Here is a 27,622-nt window from a genome sequence, read left to right on the forward strand (position 1 = left end):
CTCGCAAACACATATACAAAGTAAATCTGGATGGAAGAGGAAATTGTCTCCCTAAACGCAGCAAGATTATATTTTGAAGGATGGCGGCACAATTCAACGCGTCTTCCAGGTTAGCCCTAATTTATAGTTCGTAAGAGTATAAATTGCGATCTCCCTATTTTCGCTTAAGCTTTCTTTGATAAAACTTCAGTAGAAACAAAACAACGCAGACATGACATTCTCCTGCATGAGACACAATCGGCTGAAGGAAATATCTGTTTACAAGTCGGGTAAATTATCCATTCTTGCGCACCGCAAAATCAGCGAAAATCAGTCGCTGGAAACCTGGCATATTATTAAGCCTGAGCGCTTCTAAGAATAACACGTTTAGAACTTCGACGCGTAGAAAAATAAGGCAGTTGTTCTATATCCTTTCTGGTTCATCCAGGTAGAAGTCCTGTCATATTATTATGCCTGAGCGCTTCTAGGATATGTAACACGTTAAGCATTTCGACCCGTAGGCGTAAAAAACAATTAGGTAGTTGTTCTATATCCTTTCTGGTTCATCCAGGTAGAAGTCCTGGCATGATATAATTATGCCTGAGCGCTTCTAGGATATATAACACGTTTAGCATTTCGACCCGTAGCCGTAAAAAACAATTAGGTAGTTGTTCTATATCCTTTCTGGTTGATCCAGGTAGAAGTCCTGGCATGATATCATTATGCCTGAGCGCTTCTAGGATATATAACACGTTTAGCATTTCAACCCGTAGCCGTAAAAAAAAATTTAGGTAGTTGTTCTATATCCTTTCTGGTTCATACAGGTAGAAGTCCTGGCATATTATTATGCCTGAGCGCTTCTAGGATATATAACACGTTTAGCATTTCAACCCGTAGCCGTAAAAAAAATTTAGGCAGTTGTTCTATATCCTTTCTGGTTCATCCAGGTAGAAGTCCTGGCATGTTATTATTATGCCTGAGCGCTTCTAGGATATATAACACGTTTAGCATTTCAACCCATAGCCGTAAAAAAAAATTTAGGCAGTTGTTCTATATCCTTTCTGGTTCATCCAGGTAGAAGTCCTGGCATGATATTATTATGCCTGAGCGCTTCTAGGATATATAACACGTTTAGCATTTCAACCCGTAGCCGTAAAAAAAATTTAGGCAGTTGTTCTATATCCTTTCTGGTTCATCCAGGTAGAAGTCCTAGCATGTTATTATTATGCCTGAGCGCTTCTAGGATATATAATACGTTTAGTATTTCAACCCGTAGCCGTAAAAAACAATTAGGTAGTTGTTCTATATCCTTTCTGGTTCATCCACGTAGAAGTCCTGTCGAAGTCCTGGCATGATATAATTATGCTTGAGCGCTTCTAGGATATATAACACGTTTAGCATTTCAACCCGTAGCCGTAAAAAACAATTAGGTAGTTGTTCTATATCCTTTCTGGTTCATCCAGGTAGAAGTCCTGGCATGATATTATTATGCCTGAGCGCTTCTAGGATATATAACACGTTTAGCATATCGACCCGTAGCTTTAAAAAAAAATTAGGCAGTTGTTCTATACCCTTTCTGGTTCATCCAGGTAGAAGTCCTGGCATATTATTATGCCTGAGCGCTGCTGGGATATATAGTAGCAGTTTGACCCGTAGAAAAAACAAACTCAGCCGTTCATTTTGTAGGAGATATTTAAGCGTTTTTGTCTGTGTTAGCAATGTGATCGACATTATACGCAGACCTTAATAATATGTTTTTTTCTTTGACGGCACTGAATAATTTTAACCGAAACCTGAGCCGTACATTTGTTGAATGCCGCGCTTTTAATTAAATTTCTCGCCCTAGAATGATGACATGATGGCGCCAAAATTGACGCCTCTATCGTATTAGATGCGAAATATGATCAGAGATAAATGGAATAGTGAATGTTACAAGCTTCTGAGTATCCAGCTGAGATAGGGCCTATCTCAGCTAGATAAACAAAATTTTTTTTGGTTGCTAAGACGGTGCGGCTCGTTATGAAACTGTGAGGATAATAGGCACCTGACATCAATACTTAGTGAATGTTTCCGGCCTCCGTTATTCCAAACAAATCGAATTTCAAGAAGGATTAATAAACTTTCTGAAAACCTGACCTCCTTAAGTATCGTCACGTTAAAAATAAAATAGTTTCTTTGAAAATATCACACATTACCTTCCCTTTTCTGAGCAGCACTAATTTTACTGTGCAGTAAACAACTTCAATATTATTAGCCATGAAAAGTTTACTCACCTGAACAGAACGGCGTCTTCTGCGACTGTTTCGCAAGCTTTCAAATCGCAAAAACGTTCATCGTAAAGCTGAAATGTTCAGCTTTCATTCGAAATACTTCGTTTACCGAGAACTGAAAAGGGCGCCTCAAAAATTGAGTTTTTTTTCAAGTGGGTGGATACTGGTACCGTCCGGATACTAGGCTTGGCAACATACTGTATATTAACCTAAAAAGCAAGCAGGTGTTTAAAATGGTTACTTAGGGCCGCTTTGTTAAAAGAAGACAAATTGAGGTGATAATCAAAATTAGTAGAAAAATATTGTCGCCACAGTGAATATCTTTATTTTATACCCGAGCATTATTTATAGTTATGGGGTTTCGTTCACTTAAACGAAACGTGTGTCCTTATGGATATCGCTATTTTGCTTTAGTAACGGATGTCGGAGTTGGACAATTAAAAATACGAATAAAATAACAAGAATCGATATGTGTCGTGAATATTTATATACTGGGCTTTAAAACGTATGGTGACATAAAAAGAAGTCGGCAGGTGTTTAAAATGACTAGGGACGCTCGTTTAAAATAAGACATGAGGTATAATCAAAACTATTCTACAGAAAATTTTTCTCAGTTGCAAGTTAGAGGGGATATCTTTATTTTATACCTAATTACTGTTGATAAGCTTGGATAGTTATGGGGTTGACTCAATCGAAACCTGTCTCAACCGACCCAAAAGTTATAAACAAACCAGTTTGCCATGTTTGGACTGTTAAGACTTCCTTTCTACAAGTAAACTCTATGCAAACGTCTGTCAAGGCTGGCCACCCACGATTAGCAATTTAATTGATTGACTTTCATGTTGAAATAGTTTATACATGTATATAATAAGTATCGCCCAGTCGAATATTTACTAAACGAGACGTCATTATAAAGTTTTCAACAGCACGCGTTTTGCTTCTCATAATAGACTCAAAAACTAAAGGCCCTTGCTAAGTTTCTTTATCCAGCCATCTGAATTCGGTTAATAACTCACATGTATTGCGCTCTGCTAGGGAAATTCTGATGACTGAAGCATATTTGCATGCAGCATTGGCCGAATTACCTACAGCGATATTGATGAAGAAAACGTCATGCAGACATTGTTGTTCCCTGCTAGCAGAGGTCTCTCGTTGTGAGACACCTCTGCTAGCGGGGAAACTTTGTTGCAAAGACAACATATTAAGACCTAAAAAGCTATTAAAATAGCCCTTAATTCAGTTTCACCTGGCTCATTATAGTTCGACTAATGTTTGTTTGAAAAACTAGACAACTTTTCTGAATCCTTTTCCCTCGTGTGGTACGACTAGAAACAGAATAAATTCAGTTTTTTCCTCAAAGTTTTGTAGAAAAACTTGATAAAAATTAAAACAAGAAGAATTGACAAAGGTCATTATCGCACATCCATAACAGACAACAAAATTACCACAGCCCACCAGAATACAAAGTGGAAAAGCTCAAGTAAAAGAAGCTTGGAGGTTATTCAGCCAAGGATCAGAATCAAATTCGAACTTCCAGTTTGATGCGTTTGCTTAAAATCGTCAGTGAGTTAGTTTCCTGAACAGGCTCATTAAAGTTCGGTGTCAGCTTGAAACACTTCATTGTTTTTGCGAAACTCTGACTACAACTTTTAAGAACAAACTCATCTCTTTTGTCAATGAGAAGACACACAGGGCTTGCACTGTAAGTATCCCGGAGAGCTCCATACAATTCCTTAAGGAATTGTATGGAGCCTTCCAGGAGACTTTTCTTCATTAGCTTAGGCGCGGCAGATTTTGTCACGTATGATCAGCGCGAGGTGTTTTTCCCGACACCCTTCTGTCAGGAAAATGTCATCATATGTATCTTTACACGAGGCCTCAATGTAAAGCAGGTTTTTTATTGTTATATCGTTATTATTTTAGTTTTTATCTTAGATTCATTTCTAGCCTAGTTATTAGTAGCGGCGGCGGAGTTTGTTTGAAACACGGATCGTGATAATTACAGATGAATTAGCAAACAATAACAGTTATAATTTATTCAACCACGTTATCGTCTAAGAGCAAAAGTGCTCGTTGAAAATACGAATGTGCATTAAATCTACAATTATAATATAAAAAAATAAATATATATACATATAATCTATAATCTATGTACACACGAACATAAAAAATTATAAAAATTGCAAAAAAAATTAAAAATGTAAAAACTACAGTTGAATTGAACTTAGCTTAGATTGAAGAAGTACCGGGACAACTTTGCTGGACCTTTCTTGGCCCTGTGAGCTTTTTTCTTTTACGTTTAGTTAATAGTTTTTGCACGTTTATGACTCTATAAATTACTTCTGATCATTATATATTAATATGCGACAAATGAACGTATATAGCCTGTTTAAGTGAATAGTTTTGACTGTAGAGATGTCGAAATGATATCAGCTTTCACCCAAATTAAAATAGTATACATAAACAAAACTCTCATTTGCAGGTCATTGCGTCGAAGAGGAAAATGGCCCTGAAAAAGGCGACTATTCTGTCGATCGAGTTAGTTTTGTATGCATTTTACCTGTTAATCATGCTAAATTGAAGCGTACTTTCAAGGAAAAATCCTCTGTCGTGGCCTTCTTTACTGTAGAACAGCCAAGGATGATAAATATAATAAAATAACTTATACCTTAACTTAAACTGGTTTTCTTTTACCTTCTTATAAACAATTATCCACGGATCTGTTGCACCTAGAGGAGAGCAGATATAAACGGGAGCCCTAATGAAATAAAATTATGTGTATAAAAGTTAACTAAAATATACTACTAAAATAATACTAAAATATAAATACCAGCAACATGAAATTATAGATTTAATTACATACTCGATGCGGTTTTTCATCTGCAATACCACCCAAGTTTGAGCATTCACTATGTTACCTTTAACTAAGACTTGCAAAAATAACCACCACAGCTGTATTACATAAAGAAGGAAATTTGTTATGATTTATGTTACGATGACATCGGAGTTGTCATAGCAACGGAATGACGTCATTACCTACTTTACTTGCCGCCGTATTTCTCGACACCGGGAGGTATTTTTTTTTCCAAGATCGTTCACGATAGCTTGTTCCTCCAAGACCTGCCTCAATGTTCGTGAATTTTGAGCGAAATTAGTCTAAGAGAGCGTTATCGAAATATTTTGGATTAAAAGTTCAGTAAAAACTGGACAATATTAATGTTCGGCCGTGAAGGAAGCGCTTCGTAACAGGTGTGAAAAGATCATGGGGAAAGCTTTGGCCGATTGCTAAAAAGAGGAATTTGATTGGCATGCATTGAGGACGCCCTTGTTGGCGTTTTTGTTAACATTTTGGTCTACTTTATCAAATACCGTAAATCCTCTATTAAGCTCCCCTCTCAAATAAGCCCTCTTCCTCTAATAAGCCTCAGGGGAAGAAAATTAATAACCCCCCGCCCACCACTCTCTATGAAGCCCCCCTCTCCTTCCCTAATTATTCTTCAGTAAGAAATGATAGATTGTCTTAATGAATAAGGACTGTAAAACTTGGTGTCAAACTCGTCCCCAGGGCTTTTCCTTCAAAAAATGGGCCACCCATTTTTTGAGGGAAAAGCCCTGGGGACGAGGTTGATTTGGTGTGGACTGACCCGGGATGGTCTATTTGCCAACTGGAAGTTCGAATTTGATTCTGATCCTTGGCTGAATAACCCTCCAAGCTTCTTGTACTTGAGCTTTTCCACTTTGTATTCTAGTCCTTTACGGAGAAGTGATACCATCGTCTTTTTTAAATTAAATCATTAATCTACCTAATGAGTTAACAGCACGGCAGAAAGAGGACGGCAGAAAAACGCTTATGTGTGACAAACGTGACAGGGCTTTTACTTACGTGTTTTGTCGTAATCTTCACTAAATATAAATGTTTTTTGGCTCCCGTTTTTGGTCTTTTACAAAAAGATCTGTTTAAAGGAAGATGAAGTGTGAGGCAAATTTTTTTTCAAACAAAATTACTGTGTGTGACAAAGGTGACAGGGCTATAACTTGCCTGTTATGTCGTGATCTTCACTTAACATTAAAGTTTTCTGGTCTTAACAAAAAGATCGCTGTTTAAAGGAAAGATTTGGCGGAAAGATTTTCCAAACAAAATTATTGTCACGCTTGTCACACAGGGTTTGCTATCTTCTTTCCTCTCCCGTCCTGTTGTGTAAGTTCACTTATCGTCAGCGCATTAAAATAGCAGGTGTTTTATCGGCGGGAATTAACATATCCGTTATATATAAGAAACGAATGTTATTCATTTTACATCTTATAATATAACAGGAGACACTAAAATTACCGCATCCCACACAGTTTCCGACTGTTAAGAACTTTCTTTCGGTTACAGAACTGAAAACTCATTAAAATCGTCAGTTAGTTAGTTTCACCGAGCTCATTAAAGTTTAGCCTGTGTGCATCCGCAATCTCCGCTTACACAAAAGTTTTTCTCTCTCTGCGTCATAATCAAATTCGTGTTCAGAACCATGTTACTCAAGGACAACAGGGCCAAGAAATTCCACTGAACATAAGTTGTTAACAATTAACTTTAGTATATACTAAAACAGTGGATAGTGTTTCTCGCGCGCTCTGATTGGCTACTCAATCAGTGAATATCCTGCACTATTCACTGATTCACCTCCAGTTCCTCCGAGGGAGCAACGCCAAACTCGCGTAAGTTGCGAGCAAAATGCCTTCCCGGTTTGCTGCCGTAAACAAACAAAGAAATTTCACAACTAAACAAGCAAGCTGTTTCCGAAATACACGAAGAAGGTGAAGAAGTTCGGATTGGAAGTTTTAACAGGTAAAGCTTTGTCTTTTTGACACGAATTTATCGATAAAACCGGTGAAAAAGTTTTTGTTTACAAATGCAAATTAAGTTTAAGTCTTGCTTACTTTATTTAGTTGAGTTGTTCATAAATAAGCTTAAAACTAAATTTAATAATCTTTTTTTATAGAATGATTTTAAATACAAAAAGAATTCACAACTCCTTTTGAAGAAATTTCCCCGCAAGAGCTAAACAAATGCCTTCAAAAGTTTTAATTGTCGGCAAGAAAAAGCGACGGCCGCAGCCGCCCGGTCATTACGCGCCAAAATTGTAATCGTTGGCAACAGTATTTGAGTTAAAAATCGTCATTTTTGTGCTCAATTATCTCACTGTTTTAGTATATACTAAAACAATTATTCACCTCAGTGTCGGTGGCTAGTCGTGGATATTTACCTCACTGCTTCGCAGTTCGGTTAATAACCAGGACTAGCCACCTCTACTTCGGTGAATAATTGTTATATATATACTAGAAATACGTGAATCGCAGAACCTCGCGAAGCTTTGGGGTGGGTGGCCCATCAAAAGCAAGGAATGGAGGGGGTGCGGAGAATTAGAGTCACCCGTATAACTGAAATAGAGCCCATCTTGTTGTGGTCGAAGGAAATTGGACCCGAGTCCCCCCGCTGCCAAAAAGGGAAGAACTGGTATGGGTGTAAGTGGCAGGGGCACCCAACGAGAATATAGTTCAAAACCACTTAAACATAGCATTGTTAAACGTGTTTTAGTATTTAAACGGTGGATATGGGCATATTTTTATCCCCTATAAATTTTTCATCTGTTCGGATTTCCTAGCTGAAAGTCTCGTGATCCTAAAATTATAGGGATCAAAACTTACCTGTTCGAAAATTTCAGCCAGATAAAAGGCTTGCGAAAATTCTAGGTGACCTTTTTAGGGTAAAAATCCGTTGAAAATGGGCAATTTTACCATTTTTTAGATGTTCGAAAATCCTAGGAGAGGCAGGCAAGCAAGAAATTTTACAACAAATGTTCCGAAAATTCTAGATCTCAAATCGTCTTCCGAACAGATATTTTTCCGAAAATCGTCGTTGGGTGCCCCTGGTGGATTACTGCAGAGTAATAACTACTCAGTGGCATTTGGTTGAGTTCTGGTCACATAAGAGTTATGAATTGAGAAATACAGTGTTTCTAATGGATGTGTGAATGAAATGGCAGAAGTTATGCTGTACTGGAAACAACAAGTAAATGATAGATATTGGTGGAAAAGTAATGTTTATTCTTTTCCAAGCAGGCAGAATGAGAGTTAATTGATCACTATCTTTACAACAATTGTTTTCAAACAGTACGAGGAAGTGAAATTGAAAAGACATTTCGATAAGGATGCTCATGATGAGAATCAAGGAACTGATCACCCTTCACTAATGAACATTAAATATGGGGGTGTTCATTAGTATTGTCTGTAGAAAGTGGTGAAATGAGTATGTAAGGGTACAATATTGGTTTTGCTGTATGTACAGGGAACATACACCTTTTGAAGAGGCCATTGGTATGAAAGTACAACAGGTGGGTGACCAGTTTATTAATTCGCAAAAATGTGTCAGCCCCCATGAACATAGTTGCCACAGTGATAGGTGTTTGAAATATCCATAACTTTAACATTTATATGTACAATTTTCCTGACCAACTGAAATGGCAATAAGTCCTAATGGTGGCCTCCATCCTCCCGTTACAGCCATGGTATCCACCCATTTATGATGTTTTGAACAAGTGACATGAATGTCATGAAAGAATATAATTCTGGGAATGGAACATCTTTCATTAAGTGCATTTTAAAATGGTAGAAAAGAATTACAGTAAGAAAAACCCCAAAATTCCCCCGCTTTTTTCCCAATATGGTGAAGACGACGTGTCTATTTTCTTCTGCTGAGCTGTAACCTGATCACAGGTGAGCTGACCTGTGGCAACCATGTCACACACTACTAATATTCTGTGGTAATCTAATTAGGGAGATTTTCTTGCGGAATAGAAGGCAGGGAAGACGCAATTGACTTAAACACAGTAGTGTTTATATATAAAGGTGATACATGTTATGTTTTACCTATGTAAATGGTTTGAAGGAGAAAATATGATGAAATTTCTTCTGAACAGGAATTCTGTTCTTGAAAGGTCCTTTGAATCCCTAATACAGTCAAACCGGCGTACAACAGTCACCCATGGAAAATGGCCTGATGACCGTTGTATACAGGGTGACCTCTATGTAGCATAACTGCAGCACCACGTGCCAGAAATATTACAGCATCGAGGCCACCAGCATCATCCGATGTGGCATTCTTAGCATTTCGACCTGAATGAAGAGCAGAAATACGAGCTATTTGTGATCCTAGGTTCTTAAGTTTCTCAAAGTTGTACTTTGCCACACTAAGCTTGTCAAAATATAATCGCGGTGCATCTGTGAAGTCACTCATGTTAACATGCTGTGGTGTCCTCTGACAGAGTGTCATCCAGTCATCTTGAGTACTCTGACCATCTCGTAAGCGAAGGAGTATTGCTCGAAATTGTTCTGATTCAGGATTATTTCCAGCCTGTCGAATATTTTCTGATGGCATGACCACTGTTTCAAATAGACCGTAAATGGAATGTCCATGCTGTGTGAGTAAAGAACTGGACTGGGATGGGGAAGCATAAATAGCCTTATCGCCAACAGGTGGTAGCTGTGCAAAATCTCCAAGGAGCATGACCGAAATCCCTCCAAGAGGTTCATTAAGTTTTCCTGTGGCTTGTCGTAGACGCTTATCTACCCAAGCTAGTGTCCGCTGACCAAGCATTGACATTTCATCCGTAATAAGGTACTGCTTTCCAGAGAAACGAAGTTGCAGACGTTGCAATGCTGTTCCTTGTAAGTCATTATTATTATGATTACGAACTGGCAGCTGTAAAGCAGAGTGTAAGGTACAACCCTCAATGTTGTAGCCTGCCAAACCAGTGGTCCCTGTAAGTATACATGTGTCTCCTAGAAGGGCTTTTATTGCATTAATAAGATACGACTTACCTAATCCTGCGGCTCCTGTGATGATGACTTGTAGTGGTTCTGAGAGGGGTTGCACCATTTAGTTCTGCATGATGAGAAGCAAGGATGTTGTAAGCAAGCATTTTTTGTCTATTCAGTCTTGCTGGATCAACAGTTTGTTGCTGTGGTCTGTTGAGAACACTTGGGTCCTCTAGAGCCTCGTTTCTGCATTTTGTAATCCAGTTAGCAGATTCGCGTAGCAGAGCAGGCGGCATTGCTCTTGCAGTTTCTGTCCAGTCAAACTGCAAGTTTTCATGAGACTGACTTCCTTGTGGGATGGTGTCACCATACCGTTGATTGAGGCGACATAGCAGCATCCACTCCTCTGGTTCTCCCTCACGTTGTGGCACTTCCTCATCGTCATCATCACTGTTGTCGTCTTCATCGTCATGTCCATTATAACTGCGTGCTTTTTCAAGCTCTTGCTGTAACATTGGAATGTAATGTGCAGCACTTTCAGAGGGAAGAAATGCATGACAGCACTGAATGTGGTTTTCATGGCAATCATCAAGTCCATCCCATGCAGTATTGACTTCTCCAGACCAAGGCTTATATTTAATTAGAGCATACTTGCAGTAATTACCATAATTCTTTCCCGAAGGATTTGGAGAGAAAATTGGAAAAGTCCTAATAATTACTTCCTGTTTACGGTGTTTGAGCTCCCTCTTAGTGACATAGTAGGCAGAAGCAAATTGTACAAGATTAAGGTTAAGAATTTCAGGGTTATTTTCTTGCCAGTTAGCACGAGTAGCATAATGGTCAAGTACTGATGGATCTAATGCTTGATCGCCTTGGTTTAATAAGCAGGAACTCTCTGCTATGGTTTTGTTGGACATGAGTAAGGCATTTGACAGTACAAATCATGATATTCTCCTTTTAAAACTACAACATCTCGGTATTTCTAAATACGCTCTCGCGTGGTTTACTGGCTACCTGACCAACAGACACCAAGTCGTGCGTATTAACTCGACCCTCTCGAATTTGTTGCGTTTAAATAGTGGTGTTCCTCAAGGAAGCATTCTTGGGCCGCTTCTTTTTAGTATTTACATTAACGACTTACCTTCTGTTCCTAGAAACTGTTTAACGCAATGTTACGTAGATGACACTAAACTTCAGATTTCTTTTAAGATGCGTCATTGTCCGACTGCTATGAACGATCTAAATAGCGACCTTCTTTTAATACGTAATTGGCGTTTTAACAATTTTCTACTTTTAAATCCTGACAAAACAAAACTCGTAGTCTTTGGAAGCCGACAACTACTTGCCAAACTCCCGGACTTCAAAATATCTCTTCTAGGAAAAGATCTCGCTCTTACATTGTCGGCCAAAGATCTTGGGGTTCTTCTAGATCCGCAACTAACGTTTGATGACCATGTTTTAAAAACTACGTCATCTTGTATGTCAAGCCTCGCACAAATCAGTCGGGTTAAACATGTTCTTGACCGTAACCAACTGGTGACAGTAATAAATGCCCTAGTCTTTAGCAAATTACTGTACTGTTCCACAGTGTGGTCGAACACCTCGAACGAAAATATCTGTAGACTACAGTCAGTGCAGAACTTTGCCGCGCGCATTATTACAGGTACCAGGAAATTTGATCATATAACCCCCGCACTAAGAGATCTACATTGGTTTCCAATTAAACAAAAGCTGTTCTTCCGCGACGCTCTCATGGCATTTAAATGCATGACTGGTCAAGCTCCACATTACCTCAGCGATCAATTTACAACAAGAATCGCGGTCACCGGGCGCGTGACTCGAGGTTGCCAATTATTAAACATCCCCTTGTATAAGTCGAGTACCGGACAGAGAACATTCCACTACCGTATGGTGCACATTTGGAACAATCTAGACAGTACTCTTAAAACTGCAAAATCGATTTCTACTTTTAAATTTTATTTGAAAAATAAATCGATTACTGACTTTTTAAATAGCACGTTATGATAGTATTTTAGTATCTTACTAGTATCTTATTTTATTATAATTTTAACTTAAATATTGTATAGTACGTAGTGAGAATATTTATTATTCGATTAACTCTTAAATAGGTATGTTTATATTGCTTTTGTTCACCGCACTCTTTCCTTTTTAATTGAATTGTTAACTACTTCTCTTATCTTAATTAGTAGTCGCATTGTCACTGAAAAGCCCCACCAGGGGAGTGTCAATAAACTATTGTATTGTATTGTATTCATCATCTTTATCTCCAGTCCGAACTCTTCGACTTCCATCCAATGAGACACAGAGAAAGGAATAGGTGCAAGAATACAATGGTTTTCCAAGAAGCATATGTGCAGTTTCTTGAGATCCTATGTCACGTTCTCCAGCGACTTGAATCATTGCTCTTCGCAGTGCAGATGAAGCCATGTCTGTATTATCGAGTCTATTAACACATGCAGTGAGTATCTCAGATGCGGACTGTGATCGAGGTTCACCTTTGGTTGCGTATTTTGCCATGTACCGGATGCACTGGTCAGTGTCAACGATGGCATAAAGATCTACATTGACTGTCCAGTGTTGTAACATAACACGGTTGTGGGAGTTGATGCGTCCATCATTTCGCTTCGTGGTAAGTGTTGTTTTCATTTGTAGTTGGGTGATTTCCTCAACTGTTAATTCATGGTCATCACTGGCAGCTTTTGTTATGAGCTGAAAGTCAATGCTAGTTTCATCCTGACAGTCTTTTGGGAAATTAAATCGGCATGTTGGCTGCTGGCCAGGTTTCATTTTAATGCAGTATGTTGTGCTACATTTTGTATGGCGTTCTACAGAATTAACAAGGGCTTCATAGTTTCTATCTAAATTGTCTACAGTGTCAATCGATATTGCAGATGGATGAGTTGAGGGAATGGTCCAATTGTCTTGTGGAAGTGCGTCATTAATAGTTGTGACCAGCCAATTAACATACACTTTTACAGTTTCTTGTCCTTGATGTCCTGCTTCTATTTGAGGTTGGAAGTCATTCAGCATCTGGTGATAACTTGGATGTTGTTCTCGACACCGTAAAATTTGATCCAGCTTCCATCCCTGCGCTGCTGTCTTCACAAGGCTGCAAAGGCCTGGGTCATTGGAAAGCTTTGCACACCCACGTGCACACATGAATACTGCCCCGTGCTTGCCACTCAAAGCGGAGCCATTTCCATTCTGCACTCATTACACGATCTAGCCAATGAGAACAAAATTCATCTAACCGTGAATCAAAGAAAGTATCGGTGATGTGAGGATTATCAATTACAGCCCTAATTCGAACAGAAGGAACTGCATTGTTTGGCTCTTGAAGAAGTCTGTGTAAATCTGGCCAATAGTTATCAGCAGCACTGAAAGTAAAGAAGAAAGTGGGTGCTCCTTTCTGTGTGATTAATGCCTTAAGTTCCTGGAAACACTGATACCAGTATTGCTTTGTCCCCTGTATCTTAGCAACGTAACGCTGGACACGATTCATGAGGTGGTTTGCAGTCATTTGACCTACCATTTGTCGAAGTTCCTCAGTCGTTAAGTTGGCATCTTCTGGGTTTTGAGTGAGGTAAATGCGAGCTTGTGACAATAATTGATGGCGTTGTTTCATGTTTAATGCCCAATATGGAAATCGAGGGTGTGAGGCAAATCGCCAAGTAAAGATTCCATCCGTTGAAAGGTCTGCATACTTCATAAGGTGTTTGAAACCGTCTGTTAAGAAAACTTCACGAAGGCGCGTACACTTGGTCGGGTCCCCTTTACCATAAGGAAAAAGCGTTGGAAACGCCATGGTAGCCAAGCCCTGTGTGCGAAATTTATTGATAGGATCCTCATCATTAGCTGGCCAGTCTAGCGAATCGACCCCATTAATTAATGCGCGTATTGCATCCTATTCAGTCTGTTGTTGCTGTGGAAGTGGAAGGAATGAATGACTCTGGTGTGGAATCTGTTCTTCCGCATCTTCTTGTTGGTCATCTTGCTCTTCACTTGACTCTGGACCCTCCACTGTTGGAAGATCATCAGGTACCCCATCCTCTGGCAAGCGGTCAGGTGATTCATAGTCAATAGCCACATCAGCATAAAAAGGATTATTATAAACCTCGCGGCTCTTTCGCTCGGAATTAAAAAGTCTATACACATTTTTTGAGAAAGGATATCGGCTCATACGTGCATGTTTCTTGGTAAAAGAATTATGCCTGCTAGAATAATTTTAAAGCTTAAAAATTCTACGTACCCAGTTGCTGGGATATCAAAGTTTGAGGCAACCCGGCATTAAAAAAGGAATTTTCATTGCCATAACATTTTCATGCTCCAATATACCTAGGGAAGATATCGCTCGATATAAGATATTGCTCGTGTTTGTGTTTTTCTTCGGCTGATGGCCTAAGTAACTGCCTAAACGCCCACGCTAGTTTTCCAGAATTCCTTACTGCCGGGCGTTTTTAATAATCTTTTACTTCTTTTTTTTTCTCGCCGATGTATATTTTTACTAAAAGAACCACGGAACACAGGTACTCGGGCTTGAGACAACTTCTGTCATTGCAATTAGGTGCATATGCGCATGCGCTTCCTATACTGACCACCGCGTGAAGTTAATATGGTTGGACAAGGTATAAACATGTTCACCACAATTAGGGTAACTTTTAATTTTGGGTCGATTATGATGAAAGGGAAAACGCGCTAAAACTTCATGACCATCACAGTGCAAGTGAACCCTTCATTTATATATCACTCTTCAGTAAAATATGGATGAATGTCAGGAGGGAAAAGTACCTCATTTCTTAGTTATGCAAGGCTGGGTTTTGACGCAATAATTTTATTTGCTAATTCTTCTGTAAAATATCACGATTCTGCTTCTAACAAAAACAAAAAAGAGCTGTGCTTTATTTCGTTCGTAAAAGTTACAGGAAGAAGAGACTGAAATTTAGCAATAATTGTGAATTGTTTCTTCTTTGAGCCGCCCCCTCCTTTTCTGAGGGGAGGGGCGGGGATGCGGCTGTACACAGGCTAAACTTTAATGAGCTTAGTGAAACTAACTAACTGATGATTTTAATGAGTTTTCAGTTCTGTAGCCGAAAGAAAGTTCTTAACAGTCGGCAAACACGTCAAACTGTGTGGGATGCGGTAATTTTGGTGTCTCTTGTTATATTACAAGATGTAAAATGAATAACACTCGTTTCTTATATATAACGGATATGTTAATTCCCGCCGATAAAACACCTGCTATTTTAATGCGCTGACGATAAGTGAACTTACACAACAGGACGGGAGAGGAAAGAAGACAACAAACCTTGTGTGACAGGCGTGACAATAATTTTGTTTGGAAAATCTTTCCGCCAAATCTTTCCTTTAAATAGATCTGTTTGTAAAGACCAGGCCCCGGTTGTTCAAACGTTGGATAACGCTATCCAGCGGATAAATCACTATCCAGCGGATAGCGTAATTGATTTCCTTAATACTTATCGGCTGGATAGTGATTTATCCGGTGGATAGCGCTATCCAACGTTTGAACAACCGGGGCCAGAAAACTTTAATGTTAAGTGAAGATCACTACATAGCAGGCAAGTTATGGCCCTGTCACGTTTCTCACACACAGTAATTTTGTTTAAAAAAAAATTTACCTCATACTTCATCTTCCTTTAAACAGATCTTTTTGTAAAAGACCAAAAACAGGAGCCAAAAAACATTGATATTTAGTGAAGATTACGACAAAACACGCAAGTAAAAGCCCTGTCACGTTTGTCACACATAAGCGTTTTTCTGCCGTGCTATTAACTCACTAGGTGGATTAATGATTTAATTTCAAAAAAAAAAGATGGTATCATTTCTCCGTAAAGGACTAGAATACAAAGTGGAAAAGCTCAAGTACAAGAAGCTTGGAGGTTATTCAGCCAAGGATGAGAATCAAATTCGAACTTCCAGTTGGTAAATATACCATCCCGGATCAGTCCACACCAAGTCAACCTCAGGTCCCCAGGGCTTTTCCCTCAAAAAGTGGGTGGCCCGCCCCACCCATTTTTTGAGGGGAAAGCCCTGGGGACGAGTTTGACACCAAGTTTTACAGTCCTTATTCATTAAGACAATCTATCATTTCTTAGTGAAGAATAATTAGGTAGAGTGGGGGGGGGGGGGGGGGGGCTTATTAATTTTCTTCCCTGAGGCTTATTAGAGGAAGAGCGCTTATTTGAGAGGGGAGCTTAATAGAGGATTTACGGTATTTAATAAAGTAGACCAAAATGTTTACAAAAACGCCAACAAGAGCGTCCTCAATGCATGCCAATCAAATTCCTCTTTTTAGCAATCGGCCCAAGCTTTCCCCATGATCTTTTCACACCTGTTACGAGGCGCTTCCTCCACGGCCGAACATTAATATTGTCCAGTTTTTACTGAACTTTTAATCCAAAATATTTCGATAACGCTCTCTTAGACTAATTTCGCTCAAAATTCACGAACATTGAGGCAGGTCTTGGAGGAACAAGCTATCGTGAACAATTTTGGAAAAAATACGAGAAATACGGCGGCAAGTAAAGAAGGTAATGACGTCAATCCGTTGCTATGACAGCTCCGATGTCATCGTAACATAAATCATAACAAATTTCCTTCTTTATGTAATACAGCTGTGGTGGTTATTTTTGCAAGTCTTAGTTAAAGGTAACGTAGTTAATGCTCAAACTTGGGCGGTATTGCAGATGAAAAACCGCATCGAGTATGTAATTAAATCTATAATTTCATGTTGCTGGTATTTACTTTCTCAGTATATTTTAGTTAATTTTTATACACATAATTTTATTTCATTAGGGCTCCCGTTTATATCTGCTCTGCTCTAGGTGCAATAGATTCGTGGATAATTGTTTATAAGAAGGTAAAAGAAGACCAGTATAAGTTAAGGTATAAGTTATTTTATTATATTTATCATCCTTGGCTGTTCTACAGTAAAGAAGTTCACAACACAGGATTTTTCCTTGAAAGTACGCTTCAATTTAGCATGAATTGACAGGTAGAATGCATACAAAACTAACTCGATCGACAGAATAGTTGCCTTAATGTTACTTTTACAGCTTGCCTCACTTCTCTGATCTTCCAACAGTACAACAACGGGTTTAAAGATGAGTTCAAGTAAACTACAGTTCCTCTATATTGCGTGGCAAGGTGAATTGGCAACGTTATCCCTCTTTGAGGTGTTATCGCCACCACTACAACAAACGGCAGATAACAAAAAACCAATGTTCCCTGCACCCACAGTGCACTGTTTCAAACTGCCTTTCTGTATCGAACTATGTTCAGTGGAATTGCTTGGCTTGGTTGTCTTCTTAAAACATCGTTCTGAACATGGTCAACACGAACTTGATTGTGACGCAGAGTGAAGACAATTTTGTGTAAGCGAAGATTGGGATGAATCATGATGACCCGCAAGCCTTGGAAACGTGCACGACGGTCATCTGAATCGACCGATTGGGCAATATAAAACAAAGGAAGTGTTGACAAGACAGTGCAGGACCGAAGATCGGAAACTATAAGAAATCCCTGGAACGTATTACTCGCACGTCATCGTGTGTCCATCTCGCTAACCCATATGACATTTTTCCGACAGGAACAAAATGTGCTTTTGTCTCCTCTAACGATAACCGAAACCTCCGTAAATACATCATCGATTTTAGTGTAAAAAGTACAAATGCCTTTTCAAACACAGCAACTTCAGAACACTCTACCACTTTACTAAAATTTATTTACATTGTGTGGGCCACGAGAAAACGTTTCTTTGTAACTACGACGTCCCCAAACCGGTCAGTATCTCATGTAAGACTCCATGACATGTCCCCAACATATATAGAAGTTTCCCTATGTTTCTATGCATTTCCCTTGTATTCCCTATGTTTCCCTTGTTTTTCTAAGTTTTCTCCTGTATTCCCTTGTTTTTCTAAGTTTTCTCCTGTATTCCCTTGTTTTTCTACGTTTTCTCCTGTATTCCCATGTTTTTCTATGTTTTTCCTTGATTCTCCCTGTTTTCCCTTGTTTTTCTACGTTTTCCCCTGTTTTTCTATGTTTTCCCCTGATTCTCCCTGTTTTTCTACGTTTTCTCCTGTTTTCCCGTGTTTTTTGTTTTTCCTTAATTCTCCCTGTTTTTCTATGTTTTCCCCTTATTCTACCTGTTTTTCCGTGTTTTTCTACGTTTTCCCCTGTTTTCCCATGGTTTTCTATGTTTTCCCCTGATTCTCCCTGTTTTTACGTGTTTTTCTCCTGTTTTCCCGTGTTTTTTTATGTTTTTCCATGATTCTCCCTGTTTTTCTTTGTTTTCCCCTGATTCTCCCTGTTTTTCTACGTTTTCTCCTGTTTTCCCGTGTTTTTTTGTTTTTCCTTGATTCTCCCTGTTTTTCTATGTTTTCCCCTTATTCTACCTGTTTTTCCGTGTTTTTCTACGTTTTCCCCTGTTTTCCCATGGTTTTCTATGTTTTCCCCTGATTCTCCCTGTTTTTACGTGTTTTTCTCCTGTTTTCCCGTGTTTTTTTATGTTTTTCCATGATTCTCCCTGTTTTTCTTTGTTTTCCCCTGATTCTCCCTGTTTTTCTGCGTTTTCCCTTGATTTCCCGTGTTTTTCTACGTTTTCTCCTGTTTTCTCGTGTTTTTCTATGTTTTCCCCTGATTCTCCCCGTTTTCCCGTGTTTTTCTACGTTTTCTCCTGTTTTCCCGTGTTTTTCTATGTTTTTCCTTGATTCTTTCTGTTTTTCTATGTTTTCCCCTGATTCTCCCTGTTTTTCCGTGTTTTTCTATGTTTTCCTCTGATTCTCCCTGTTTTTCCGTGTTTTTCTATGTTTTCCCCTGATTCTCCCTGTTTTTCCGTGTTTTTCTACGTTTTCTCCTATTTTCCCGTGTTTTTTTATGTTTTTCCTTGATTCTCCCTGTTTTTCTTTGTTTTCCCCTGATTCTCCCTGTTTTTCTGCGTTTTCCCCTGGTTTCCCATGTTTTTCTATGTTTTCCTCTGATTCTCCGTGGTTTTCCGTGTTTTTCTACGTTTTCTCCTGTTTTTCCGTGTTTTTTTATGTTTTCCTTGATTCTCCCTGGTTTTCTATGTTTTTCCTGATTCTTCCTCGTTTTCCGTGTTTTTCTATGTTTTTCCCTGATTCTCCCTGATTTCCCGTGTTTTTCTACGTTTTCTCCTGTTTTCCCGTGTTTTTTTATGTATTCCTTAATTCCCCCTGTTTTTCTCTGTTTTCCGCTGATTCTCCCTGTTTTTCCGTATTTTTCTATGTTTTCCCCTGATTCTCCCTGATTTCCCGTGTTTTTCTCTGATTCTCCCTGTTTTTCTATGTTTTCCTCTGATTCTCCCTGATTTCCCGTGTTTTTCTACTTTTTCCCTTTTTTCCAGTGTTTTTCTATGTTTTTCCTTGATTCCTCTTGTTTTCCGGTGGTTTTCTACGTTTTCCCCTATTTTCTTTTATGTTTCTATGTTTTTCCTTGATTCTTCCTGTTTTCCCTTGTTTTTCCGTGTTTTTTTCCTGTTTTTCTTTTTTAACCCTGATTCACCTTGTTTTCTCTTGTTTTTGCTATGTTTTCGCCTGATTCTCCCCGTTCACTGTTTACGTGTAATTTATTTTAATAACAATAGACCTTGTCACGGTTTTCGACGCCATCTTGACAAGCAGGCAAACGCAGGAAATTACAGTGTTTGTATGAGAATCTAATGTCGAATAATTTCCGTAAAACAGCTGTCCTGAAAAAAATATCATTTGTAAACTAAAGCTATAAAGCAAAGGATTGTCCTAAAAAAATTTGGGGGGCCTACCCAATAATAATAGGACCAAAAATTGTCTTTTCCACGCCCGTTGTCAGACCTGGCCTCTAAAGTCCATACCTGTTTTTTATTTCATTATTTGTTGGATTAGAACGCCAACCAAAAGATAGCCTGTTTCTAAGTCCCTCTTGGGACGTAGAAACGGATATTTTCGCAGGCTGACTATACCCAATTCGAGACCACCTGGTCAAAGTCTATACCTGTTTTCAGTCCAACCCTTTGGGTCGGCACATACCTAAACAACTTATGTAAAAGAGTATCTCCCCCCCCCCCCCTCACAAGGATTTGAGTAACACCAGATAGACTCTCAGACAATCTTGAACAGAATTAAAAGCAACAGCAAAACTCGCATAATCGAGGATAAAGCCACAGTACTGTAGCCAAAGCGGGCCATTTCTCCATTCTAGATTAGTTGGCGAGTGAAGTTGGAGGGGGGGGGGGGGGGGGTGTCTCCATTTTTAGGTCTCTAGATAGACAAGTCATGCAACAACACAACCTAGAAAAAGAAAGAAAACAAACAAACAATAAGTATAAAATGGTGGTCATATTTTCCCAAAAATAACAATGACAGGAAAACAGAGAAAACAAACATGGGAAAACAAGGCAAACATAGTAAAACAGGTAAAACAGAGGAAAACAGAGAAAAACAAGGAGAATCAAGAAAAAAATATAGAAAAACATGGGAAAACAGGGGGAATCCAGGAAAAACATAGAAAAACAAAGGAAAACAGGGGAAAACGTATAAAACACGGAAAAACATGGAGAATTAGGGAAAAACATACAAAAATACAGGGAAACAGAGTAAAACGTAGAAAACACTGAAAAACAGAGAGAATCAGGGGAAAACATGGAAAAACAGGGAAACAGGGGAAAACTTAGAAAACACCGAAAAACGGGGACAATCAGTAAAAAAAACATAAAAAACACAAGGAAAAAGGCAGAATCACGGAAAAACCGAGAGAATCACAGGAAAACATAGAAAAACAGGGAGAATCGGGGGAAAACATAGAAAAGCACGAAAAAACAGGGAAAATCAGAGGAAAACATACAAAAACACGAAAAAACAGGAAGAATCCAGGAAAACATAGAAAAACACAGGGAAACAGGGAAAAACGTAGAAAAACATGGAGAATCAGGGGAAAACACAGAAAAACGGGGAGAATCAGGGAAAAACAGAAAAACACGGGAAAACAGGGATAGTCACGGAAAAACAGAGAGAATCAGAGGAAAACATAGAAAAACACGGAAAAACAGGGAGAATCAGGGGAAAACAGAAAAAAGTGAGAATCAAGGAAAAACATAGAAAAACACGGGAAAACAGGAGAAAACGTAGAAAAACACGGAAAAACAGGGAGAATCAGAGGAAAACATAGAAAAACACGGAAAAACAGGGAGAATCAGGGAAAACATAGAAAAACAGTGAGAATCAAGGAAAAACATAGAAAAACACGGGAATACAGGAGGAAACGTAGAAAAACAAGGGAAAACAGGGAGAATCAAGGAAAAACATAGAAAAAACACGGGAATACAGGAGAAAACGTAGAAAAACGAGGGAATACAGGAGAAAACTTAGAAAAACAAGGGAAACATAGGGAATACAAGGGAAATGCATAGAAACATAGGGAAACTTCTATATATGTTGGGGGACATGTCATTGAGTCTTACATGAGATACTGACCGGTTTGGGGACGTCGTAGTTACAAAGAAACGTTTTTTCGTGGTCCACACAATGTAAATAAATTTTAGTAAAGTGGTAGAGTGTTCTGAAGTTGCTGTGTTTGAAAAGGCATTTGTACTTTTTACACTAAAATCGATGATGTATTTACGGAGGTTTCGGTTATCGTTAGAGGAGACAAAAGCACATTTTGTTCCTGTCGGAACAAAATGTCATATGAGTTAGCGAGATGGACACACGATGACGTGCGAGTAATACGTTCCAGGGATTTCTTATAGTTTCCGATCTTCGGTCCTGCACTATCTTGTCAACACTTCCGTTGTTTTATATTGCCCAATCGGTCGATTCAGATGACCGTCGTGCACGTTTCCAAGGCTTGCGGGTCATCATGATTCATCCCAATCTTCGCTTACACAAAAATTGTCTTCACTCTGCGTCACAATCAAGTTCGTGTTGACCATGTTCAGAACGATGTTTTAAGAAGACAACCAAGCCAAGCAATTCCACTGAACATAGTTCGATACAGAAAGGCAGTGAACAGTGCACTGTGGGTGCAGGGAACATTGGTTTTTTTGTTATCTGCCGTTTGTTGTAGTGGTGGCGATAACACCTCAAAGAGGGATAACGTTGCCAATTCACCTTGCCACGCAATATAGAGGAACTGTAGTTTACTTGAACTCATCTTTAAACCCGTTGTTGTACTGTTGGAAGATCAGAGAAGTGAGGCAAGCTGTAAAAGTAACATTAAGGCAACTATTCTGTCGATCGAGTTAGTTTTGTATGCATTCTACCTGTCAATTCATGCTAAATTGAAGCGTACTTTCAAGGAAAAATCCTGTGTTGTGAACTTCTTTACTGTAGAACAGCCAAGGATGATAAATATAATAAAATAACTTATACCTTAACTTATACTGGTCTTCTTTTACCTTCTTATAAATAATTATCCACGAATCTATTGCACCTAGAGCAGAGCAGATATAAACGGGAGCCCTAATGGAATAAAATTATGTGTATAAAAATTAACTAAAATATACTGAGAAAGTAAATACCAGCAACATGAAATTATAGATTTAATTACATACTCGATGCGGTTTTTCATCTGCAATACCGCCCAAGTTTGAGCATTAACTACGTTACCTTTAACTAAGACTTGCAAAAATAACCACCACAGCTGTATTACATAAAGAAGGAAATTTGTTATGATTTATGTTACGATGACATCGGAGTTGTCATAGCAACGGATTGACGTCATTACCTACTTTACTTGCCGCCGTATTTCTCGTATTTTTTCCAAAATTGTTCACGATAGCTTGTTCCTCCAAGACCTGCCTCAATGTTCGTGAATTTTGAGCGAAATTAGTCTAAGAGAGCGTTATCGAAATATTTTGGATTAAAAGTTCAGTAAAAACTGGACAATATTAATGTTCGGCCGTGGAGGAAGCGCCTCGTAACAGGTGTGAAAAGATCATGGGGAAAGCTTGGGCCGATTGCTAAAAAGAGGAATTTGATTGGCATGCATTGAGGACGCTCTTGTTGGCGTTTTTGTAAACATTTTGGTCTACTTTATTAAATACCGTAAATCCTCTATTAAGCTCCCCTCTCAAATAAGCGCTCTTCCTCTAATAAGCCTCAGGGGAAGAAAATTAATAAGCCCCCTCCCACTCTACCTAATTATTCTTCACTAAGAAATGATAGATTGTCTTAATGAATAAGGACTGTAAAACTTGGTGTCAAACTCGTCCCCAGGGCTTTTCCCTCAAAAAATGGGTGGGGCGGGCCACCCACTTTTTGAGGGAAAAGCCCTGGGGACCTGAGGTTGACTTGGTGTGGACTGATCCGGGATGGTATATTTACCAACTGGAAGTTCGAATTTGATTCTCATCCTTGGCTGAATAACCTCCAAGCTTCTTGTACTTGAGCTTTTCCACTTTGTATTCTAGTCCTTTACGGAGAAATGATACCATCTTTTTTTTTGAAATTAAATCATTAATCCACCTAGTGAGTTAATAGCACGGCAGAAAAACGCTTATGTGTGACAAACGTGACAGGGCTTTTACTTGCGTGTTTTGTCGTAATCTTCACTAAATATCAATGTTTTTTGGCTCCTGTTTTTGGTCTTTTACAAAAAGATCTGTTTAAAGGAAGATGAAGTATGAGGTAAATTTTTTTTTAAACAAAATTACTGTGTGTGAGAAACGTGACAGGGCCATAACTTGCCTGCTATGTAGTGATCTTCACTTAACATTAAAGTTTTCTGGCCCCGGTTGTTCAAACGTTGGATAGCGCTATCCACCGGATAAATCACTATCCAGCCGATAAGTATTACGGAAATCAATTACGCTATCCGCTGGATAGTGATTTATCCGCTGGATAGCGTTATCCAACGTTTGAACAACCGGGGCCTGGTCTTTACAAACAGATCTATTTAAAGGAAAGATTTGGCGGAAAGATTTTCCAAACAAAATTATTGTCACGCCTGTCACACAAGGTTTGTTGTCTTCTTTCCTCTCCCGTCCTGTTGTGTAAGTTCACTTATCGTCAGCGCATTAAAATAGCAGGTGTTTTATCGGCGGGAATTAACATATCCGTTATATATAAGAAACGAGTGTTATTCATTTTACATCTTGTAATATAACAAGAGACACCAAAATTACCGCATCCCACACAGTTTGACGTGTTTGCCGACTGTTAAGAACTTTCTTTCGGCTACAGAACTGAAAACTCATTAAAATCATCAGTTAGTTAGTTTCACTAAGCTCATTAAAGTTTAGCCTGTGTACAGCCGCATCCCCGCCCCTCCCCTCAGAAAAGGAGGGGGCGGCTCAAAGAAGAAACAATTCACAATTATTGCTAAATTTCAGTCTCTTCTTCCTGTAACTTTTACGAACGAAATAAAGCACAGCTCTTTTTTGTTTTTGTTAGAAGCAGAATCGTGATATTTTACAGAAGAATTAGCAAATAAAATTATTGCGTCAAAACCCAGCCTTGCATAACTAAGAAATGAGGTACTTTTATCCCTCCTGACATTCATCCATATTTTACTGAAGAGTGATATATAAATGAAGGGTTCACTTGCACTGTGATGGTCATGAAGTTTTAGCGCGTTTTCCCTTTCATCATAATCGACCCAAAATTAAAAGTTACCCTAATTGTGGTGAACATGTTTATACCTTGTCCAACCATATTAACTTCACGCGGTGGTCAGTATAGGAAGCGCATGCGCATATGCACCTAATTGCAATGACAGAAGTTGTCTTAGAAAAAAAATAAAGGGAAAATGAAAAAAAAGAAAAAGCGAAATAGGAATTAAGTAGGCCTGCTAAGAAGTCTAGAAAGGGTGGGTTCATTTGCTCCATAGGCATTTTAGGGAAGTAAAAGCAAATGCCAAGGGAAAGTTTGTGCGTCTAAGTTCAAAATAAATTCGTCCTATAGTGGTTTAAAGGTATCTAATTAATTTCGATTTGGATTTTTGCATTTTTCATTTCGGTTCCTTTTAGCTGATTTAACTATGACAACGCTATTGCAATTAGGTGTATATACTTCGCTTAATTGCTGGGAAGGAGTGATAGCTCAAACCTATATTAAACTTTAAAAACATCTTGAGTTATTGGAATTACCATCGATAATTATTGCGATGTCACGTTGCCAATGCGCCGCCAACATATATAACAACCCAAAAACGTTATTTAAATTATCCGCGCTGTGACACAACACCTGGCTAATCATATTTCCTTGCTAGATTGAAAAAGTACCGAGACAACTTTCCTCAACTTTTCTTTGTCCTGCGAGCTCTCCTTTACATTTATTTTTGCACGTTTATGCTTTTTGTAAATTGCTCCTGATAAATAATTGTTAAACTGACGCGACAAATGTGCAAAGGGAATTACAATGTAGCGTGCGCGTTTAGGCAAATAGTTGACTTGACAGATGACAAATTGATACAGTATCTACTTTAACCCAAATTAAAACGTAGCATTCATATAAAACACTCACTTGTAGGTCATTGTGTCTCAGAGGAACAACATGGCACTGACGAATTTCACCGAAGATGAAATATATCAGAAAACAACTGTTGAAGTGTTCTGCTCACCTGAATTAATCAGCGGTGTAGATGGCGAACTTATCTTCCTTTCAGCTCTAAATATTTTCCTGTCCATTGCAGCATTTCTGGGGAACACTCTGATCCTAGTTGCTCTGCACAAGGAAACTTCACTTCATCCGCCGTCCAAACTCCTGTATCGTAACCTAGCGATAACTGATCTTTGTGTTGGTATAATTACAGAGCCTTTGCTTGTAACTTACTTGACTTCTGTTCTGAACCGATGATGGGATAGTTGCTATTACACGGTTCTAGTGGCATTATCTTTCTCAGGTCATACTTTGTGTAATGTGTTTTATTGACACTGACTGCAATAAGCATGGACCGACTTCTCGCCTTGTTGTTGCTGGGACTCAGATACAGACAAGTTGTAACTCTGAAACGAACACGTATAGCTGTAATTGGTTTATGGATTATGTGCATTGTCGGAGCTTCTACAACCTTTTGGAATATTCTTATAACTTCATGGTATCAAAACATCGTTACAGCTCTGTGTGTAGCCACCACAATCTCCGCTTACACAAAAATTTTTCTCTCTCTGCGTCATAATCAAATTCGTGTTCAGAACCATGTTGCTCAAGGACAACAGGGCCAAGAAATTCCACTGAACATAGCTTGATACAGAAAGGCAGTGAGCAGTGCACTGTGGGTGCAGTTGATATTGGTTATTTGTTATCTCCCATATAACATAGCGGTAGCGTTATCACCTCAAAGAGAGATGTCGTTCTCTACTTATCACCTAATCTCGTACCCAGATCTCACTCTGTTTTACACTGAAAAGTGAGATCTCCCTTTCCCTTGGCCGTGGGAGATCTGGGTACGAGATTACTTATCACCTTGCTGTGATTTTTACTGGTACCACGGTTCACTCGTCATTAAATCCGTTGCTGTACTGTTGGAAGATCAGAGAAGTAAGGCAAGCTGTAAAAGAAACATTAAGGCAAGTATTCTGTCGATCGAGTTAGTTTTCTTTGCTTTCCAGCTCTCTTGCATATTTTATGAAGGCATGTCACCTGTTTTTTAGGGGCGAGTATATTATAAATATTCCTGTTCTAGAAATCCAAAGATCATGTTATCTTTTTATTTAGCGGCATGAAGTTGTTTCAAGAATAAAGAGCTAACAAAGAAATAGAGTTTAAGGGCTCCATTCCTTTTCTTCTTATTCTTTTTCTCCTCCTCCTCCTTCTTGAAACTTGAATAACTTATTACTCGATACAAAGCCTGTCAAACCAGTTGAACCACTTAAAAGTAGTACATGACCTTATCTTAATGAGATTCCCCCGCATTTTGTTCATGAGATAAAGACAAAAGGTCATATTTGACGTCATCAGCGTTAATGTTTCCAATAATGAGATTTCATTTCCAAAAAAGCTGAATCTCTTAGTTCATCTTTACTAAATTTCTATCAGTTCTTTCTTGGTGTAAACTCAGAATAAGTAACAGTAGCATGCAAGTGAAAGATATTAAAAGTGCATCGACGTTTTAAAGCGAGCACTTTCTAAGCATTCAACATATTAACAAAAATAAAATTGCCTCTCTGATACTGGTAAAAGCATCTCTTTAATGATTAACACTTCCTACAGGTTGCCTTCCCCAGAGCCCCGCGGGGCTAATGTAAACGAAACGCATAGCAAGAAGGCCTTGGACGTAAGCATTTCAAGTTCTGCTATACACGTATTTGTTGTGTATAAGATGTAGCAAGATAGTTGTTTTAGTAAACTACTGTGGGTATTGACTACACAAGTAACATTTTGCACTTCGCCAAACAGGTCACGCGAGAAAAATTGTATCATGCGTCACACATTCGTTTTTGACATGAAGGGTCCTTAGAAAGCACAACACCCAAAACATAATGAAAGAGACAACCGCGAAATCAGTAGTAAATTTTGCAAAGTTTAGTATGAGAACTGAATTAATCATAATGGTCTATCATTCCAAATTCACCACAGTTTCACAGGAAGCAGTATGGTAAG

General features: G+C 38.7%; 1 protein-coding gene across 1 annotated transcript; it reads right to left on the reverse strand.

Moving 5' to 3' along the window:
* Nucleotides 1–9,270: 9,270 nt before the first annotated feature.
* On the reverse strand, nucleotides 9,271–9,894 carry LOC140926269 (ATP-dependent DNA helicase pif1-like). The gene has a single exon (XM_073376035.1). The coding sequence runs from the start codon at nucleotides 9,892–9,894 to the stop codon at nucleotides 9,271–9,273; it is 624 nt and encodes a 207-aa protein (XP_073232136.1).
* Between the last annotated feature and the right edge of the window lie 17,728 nt (nucleotides 9,895–27,622).

This window comes from Porites lutea, chromosome 2, assembly GCF_958299795.1.
Source record: "Porites lutea chromosome 2, jaPorLute2.1, whole genome shotgun sequence".
Taxonomy (NCBI): domain Eukaryota; kingdom Metazoa; phylum Cnidaria; class Anthozoa; order Scleractinia; family Poritidae; genus Porites; species Porites lutea.